General features: G+C 40.6%; 1 protein-coding gene across 2 annotated transcripts in view; it reads right to left on the bottom strand.

Moving 5' to 3' along the window:
- Positions 1-4479: 4479 nt before the first annotated feature.
- LOC119564991 (butyrophilin subfamily 1 member A1-like) overlaps positions 4480-6358 on the bottom strand; it is a 41294-nt gene continuing 39415 nt past the window's right edge. For both annotated transcript variants that reach the window (XM_037888748.2, XM_037888749.2), the window contains one exon: positions 4480-5540. In XM_037888748.2, coding sequence (XP_037744676.1) covers positions 5011-5540 — 530 coding nt within the window. In that variant the 3' untranslated portion in view covers positions 4480-5010. The remainder of the gene's footprint in view (positions 5541-6358) is intronic.

The raw sequence follows: 6358 nt of genomic DNA, 5'->3' as shown, positions 1-6358 counted from the left end.
AATCTTAAAACAAAATAAACCCTCCCTTCACAACCCACCAAATGTCTGTAAGCACTCATCCCTACACTCCGCACCCCGCCTCCGTCCCCCGCAAGGTAACCATAAATATTTAGAGTAGCAGCCGTGTTAGTCTGTATTCGCAAAAAGAAAAGGAGTACTTGTGTCACCTTAGAGACTAACCAATTTATTTGAGCATAAGCTTTCGTGAGCTACAGCATCCGATGAAGTGAGCTGTAGCTCACAAAAGCTTATGCTCAAATAAATTGGTTAGTCTCTAAGGTGACACAAGTACTCCTTTTCTTTTTTCATAAATATTTAATGCAAGTAAAATAACTTCTATATGTACATACTGTTCCTATTTTTACCTTTGTCTAGGGTTCTCTCTTAATTTGTAACAATATCTGTCTCTATATATAGAAATAAATGCAAATAAATTAATAAAATATACATATATAACTAGCCATTATAGCACCATATTTTTAAACCTGCTTGTCAGTCTTCCCAGTACTGTAAATAAACCCCCCTTCAGTATTATCTGTGCTTGCCTAATTCTTTAAAAAACAACAACAAAAAGCTTTTTGCCTAACAATATAAATCCATGGTACGCCCACAGCTTGAATAATGTGTGCAGTTCTGGATGCCATCTCAAAAAGGATATAGTGGAACTGGAAAAGGTTCAGAGAAGGGCAACAAAGATGATCAAGGGTATTGAACAGCTTCCATTCAAGGAAAGACTAAAAAGATTAGGGCTATTCAGCTGAGAAAAGAGATGATTAAGGGGGGGATATGATAAAGGTCCGTAAAAGCATGAATGGCATAGAAAAAGTATTATTTACCCTTTCCCACAATACAAAACCCACAGGTACCTGATGAAATTAATAGGCAGCAGGTTTAATCACAGAGGAAATACTTTTTCACACAACACACAACTAACCTGTGGAACCCATTGCCATGGGATGTTGTGATGGCCAAGTGTATGACTGGGTTCATAAAGAATTAGATACGTTCCTGGAGGATAGGTCCATCAATGGCTATTAGCCAGGATGGTCAGAGAGTCAACCGCATGCTCAGGACAACCTTAAACCTCTGACTGCCAGAAGCCAGGAGGGGAAAACCGGGATGTGTTTCTCCCAAAATTGCCCTGTTTTATACACTCCCCTAAAGCTCTGGTATGGACCACCATCAGAAGACAGGATACTGGACTAGATGGGCCATTGGTCTAACCCAGCATGGCAGTGTTATGTTCTTATGTGAACAGATGTAAAGCCAATCTAAGTAAAGCCATCCCCTTTATCTAGTTATTGCACCTTTAAGATCTAGTTTTGCACAAGTGTAAAAGTGCACACTCTGATGCAGAGTCCAAAAAGTCACCAGTTAGGAGCTGGTTAAAGTGATGGAATAGACTTGTAGTAGCATGCCACATCAACCCTGCCACTGTGATTACTTGATTCATTTGTTTTATTACCTCCAATGCAAATGCAGACTCCTGTTTCTGCAACATCTAGTGCTTGTCTCCTCCATGGGACATGCTCCCTGTATCACATTATCCCTTTCCTCTGTTTCTCTGCACTGTTTCCCAGTCTGCTTCCATTGGCAGATCAAGCCTTGGTCCTGATCTTCAAAGACATCAAGGGATCAGGTTCCAGCTACATCAATTAGCACATCTCTATCCATGATGGACAAAGATACCGTGCTCCTATGGGACAATGCATATTTGAGAGCGCAGAATGTAGTTTGTGCAAGCCAGAGATACAGTTTTCTCAGTCAAAAGGCTACTCTTGTGAAATGAACTTCCAAAGGAGATTAGATTTATCCAGAATCAGAACTGCTCTGGGGTACTCTACAAGATCCTCCTTTTTGTTAAAGCTTTTTTACCATAACTGGAGGGACAGACTATTGTCACTGTACTGAAATGTTCCTAATCTCACACTAACTTTAATTTCATTACCATATTAGGGCTATCCTGCAGATATTAAGTGTTTTCATATGAAAGAAAAACATTTTTTTTTAATTCAAAAGCCTTGAAACATACATCCCAGCACCTGCAACAATCTAACTCAAGTTCCTCAGTGTTCCTTGATATAACTGTAAAAGTAGGGCCAAACTATGAGTGCATTTACAACAAGGCAAACCAGCCTCTGGCACTTTACAAAGTAGCTATACAGTCCATTTAAAAAAAAAATCGGAGCATACTGTACAATAATGTCCACATGATAACATATTAATACTTGCCAGGCACCCACCCCTTAATCCCATTAGCTGGTTAGACTAGTGTCTAGCAAAGTTATGAATCTAAGCTCCCAGGCTCACCTTTTGAAAGTGCTGTGCAAGTTTCCTTTGAGGATCCTGCACAGCACCTTCAAAAGACGAGCCTGGGAGCTCAAATTCATAACTTTGCAAGACATTAAAAATGATGATGTTCATATAGACACTGGATTTATGGCTTATTACAACAATTTAGCCCTCTTTTTTGTCCTACAAGGAAGTTAATAGGCCCCGTCACCTTGAATGGTCCCTTAGTGAAGAACTGCCTCTCCCCTTTTGTGTTCCAGGACTAGCTTCTCCAGAAAGCGGTTGTTAATGGTGTCCAGAGATTTTATCTCTGCATCCTGTCCTGACATGACATGTTCCCAGTCAATATAAAGATAATTGAAATTTCCCATAATTTTTCTGGTTTTCTATTTTTGTAGCCTCTCTAATCTCCTTGAGTATTTCACAATCACTGTCAGCACCCTGGTCACATGGTCAGTAGTACATTCCTACTGCTATACCCTTATGATTCAAACATGGAATTTCTATCCATAGAAATTTTATGGTACAGTTTGGTTCACTTAAGTTTTTATTTACTATATTTGACTCTATGCTTTCTTTCACATATAGTGCCACACCAACACCAACATAACCTTCTCTTTGATTCCTATATATTTAGTACTGTGGTATTACTGTCTCTCATTGATAACCATTATTTCACCACGTTTCTGCCTAGCGACTCTATTATATCAATAGCCTCACTTAAGACCAGGCACTCAAGTTCACCCATCTTAGTATTTAGACTTCTACCATTCACATGCAAAAACTTATAAGATTTGTCAATATTTAGTTGTTTGCCTTCATGTGATGTAATTGAATGGGACTCTTTTGCATTAGTATATTTCCCTTCAGTTCCTGCCTTTACGTTATCAAATTATATTCTCTTCTCTGGGATATAGAGTATCCCCTTTAAAAAATCCTCCTGTAAGGGATATTTATGTCTGAACTGTGTGCTCCTCCACACCTGTCGGCTTTTCTTCAGTCCTTAGTTTCCATTTGGAGGTCTGTACATCACTACGAGTCTCTCGCTGCTTGCCTTGTGGCTCATATGGACACAGTCAAATGTTTGTTTTTTAGGCTATGTCTACACCACCCACTACTAGCAGAGATGTGCAGTGTATGTGTAGCTACATGCTGCTGTGAAATGCACACTGTGCCCATTCTGTGGTGTGTCGCTACATGTGTCAGTGAAAGGCTCAGCCGGGGGGAAAGGTTTCAGCAGCACTTTCACTACCATGAGAAAATGTTCTGGCAGAGGACGCAGTGGGGGGAGCCTTTCCCCACTGTCTTCTCCCTGCCAGAGCCTTTCCCTGTTGCCAGACTCAGATTCTATCCCAGTGGTGAAGAGGTGCTCCAGCAGAGGGGAGCTGGCAGAGCTTTTCCCTGCTAAAAATAGCAGTGTAGACAGGGTGGGATGGCTTAGGCAAATAGAGAACGGTGTAGGGCATGCACTCAGGTTATATACCCGCAGCCTTCAGATGTGTCTTTACTCCACATACCTATGCTATGCCTCACTATCTACACTGCTCTTTATAGCCGTCCTAGGGGGACTACGTGTTTATATACAGTACATGCTAGAGAAGGAAAGGTGGGGTATAGACACATCCATTGTTGGATTATCCTCTGTATTAGAAAGGGAACAGGATAGCTATCCCACCTCCTCTGCACTGCATTTACCTGTGAAGAGTGAAAGTGCTTTTAAGGGCTCCTGGCTGGTGCTGGCGGTAGCCGAACTCCTGTGATCCCTGCTGGTATGGGGAGGGCATATGCAGTGAGACTTATTCAGCTGAATATAGACCAGATTATAGTTATCAGTCAGACATCAATCTGGTCCATGTTATTGTACAGAAATATGCTGAAATTAAATTAGTAAGAAGTTTGGTGTTATATTGTTTCCAAGGCCAATGCCAACCAATCATGGTATGAAAGAATGCTGCGTTTTCCTCATTGTCACATTCTGTGTCAGAAACTTCATGTTCTTAAAAGACTACACAGATATTAGTATTTTCCAAAAGATTGAACACTTATTTCATGGCAAACAAACAGATAAGATGGCAACACAAATAGTAAACCGCTTTTCTCTCCATGCTCCCCCCCCCAAATAAATCAGTATAAACTGTTACAGATACAGTATATATTAATAATATCAGATGCCTTATAACTAGGGTCCATCACCTTTTATTAATAAAAAATATTAAACAAAGATAAACACAGCATGACACAGATAGGAAAAGTCAATTCCTTGCCAACCCATTCTGAAGACAGCAATGTAGCTGGTCAAATTTTCTCAAGATTGTGTGCATACCCCACCTATGTTTATACCTGACTTGAAGACTGGTTATACACTTTAGCACAGAAAGATTGGTATAATGTAAGATAATATTTGCTGACTCTTAGCTGCTAATGATACCTTATCTAAATAAACTAGTAGTTAGCAATGAAAAAATATACATTCCTAGTTAATGGCTCTATTTGTGAAAGCTCAGTTTTACAGATTCCAGTAAAATTCCATTCCTTATATGGGGAACCACCCCTGCCACATTAGCAATGTGTGTAAGTACAGTATAATTTCACAGGCAATGTTGTTCCAGATCATCTTTCCTCTGTTACTTTGCTTCAGTTTGGTCAACAGTGTCATGAAGCATTGGCGGCTTTGGCTTAATGTGAACAACAAAACTGAGCATTGCTGCCAATTTAAATTTAGTCCTTTTCTTTAATTGAAGAAATTCTCATTGTTGTTTCTTTGTGAGAATTTTTAAAGAATGGATAAACCTCTCCTGAGAATGAACAATTGTTAAATGTGAACAACACAGACATATCAGTTACACTGAAAAAGGTCACCAGCCTCTCTTGGTAACTAAGGTAAACTCCAATTTTCTTGGGCTTTTTCTGTACCATGACCTGGGTCCATGGATCTGTTTTTGCCCAATAATCTCTCCCATTCAGACCCAGAGTCCAGAATCCCTTTTTAGGGGACAGGGAAAGTTTTCCTTTTCTCTCTGTGGATTTTCTGGCCACTCCCAAGTCCCAGTCAGTGCTGCTCCTGACATCCACCTCCCAGTAGTGCTCTCCAGAGGAGAAGCCTTCAGAGCCTAATACACAGACAGTTGAATCAAATCTGTCTTGATTTGGTGGAACTTTCTGAGGTTGGGCTTCATGTTTCAAACTCTTCTTTTCCTCAGTAATGGAGAGATTGGGGTGGGCCGTGTCTGCATCAAGCGTGATGTCATCTGCAAAGAGAGATTGGGTTTTCAAAAGCAGTGGTCTAATATCAGTCTAAGCTGGGATAAGGGAAGTTTACAGTGTGGGCCCCATCCTGCACTCAGTTGTCAGGTGGGAGTTCTGCCTGATTGAAGCCTGCTTGACAATGTTTTTGATGCATTGAACTATTTCAGATATATGAAAGTAGTCTGAAGTTCACACAAAACTGCATCCGATGAAGTGAGCTGTAGCTCATGAAAGCTTATGCTCAAATAAATTGGTTAGTCTCTAAGGTGTCACAAGTCCTCCTTTTCTTTTTACAAAACTGAAAGTGATTCTGAATTTTTTGGGAAGAACTCACAAGAGGGATATAGGCAAATAAGTCCAACATTGAGGTAACACTAGAACTCAGAAAACCCTTTCTGCTGCATAACTCTGCAGGCACATACTTTCCTTAGGCACTTTGATTTGTACCATTAAATTGCCCAAAGTACCTAAATTTCGGCAGGCACTCAGCCACCTAAGTCCTGACACTGGTCAGCAGTTTTGCACCTAACTCATGCCCAGTCCCCAGCAGGATTCACAAATTAGGTGCTCCCCTGCCTAGCATGCCTTTGGAGTAGATGATCCAGTAGATGTGAAAGGGACAAGGTGGGTGAGGTAAAATCATTTATTGGACGAACTTCTATTGGTGAGAGAACCAAGCTTTCGAGCAACACAGAGCTCTTCTTCTCACTAACAGACATTTGTCCAATGAAAGATATTACTTCACCCACCTTGTCTGTCTCATATCCTGGGAGCAAAACAGCTAGAACACTACTCTATACACCAGTAGATGTGCTCAGAT

Source organism: Chelonia mydas, unplaced genomic scaffold (assembly GCF_015237465.2).
Source record: "Chelonia mydas isolate rCheMyd1 unplaced genomic scaffold, rCheMyd1.pri.v2 scaffold_49_arrow_ctg1, whole genome shotgun sequence".
Taxonomy (NCBI): domain Eukaryota; kingdom Metazoa; phylum Chordata; order Testudines; family Cheloniidae; genus Chelonia; species Chelonia mydas.
Note: the sequence above shows the minus strand (reverse complement) of the source record. Positions and strands in the feature narration are given on the sequence as shown.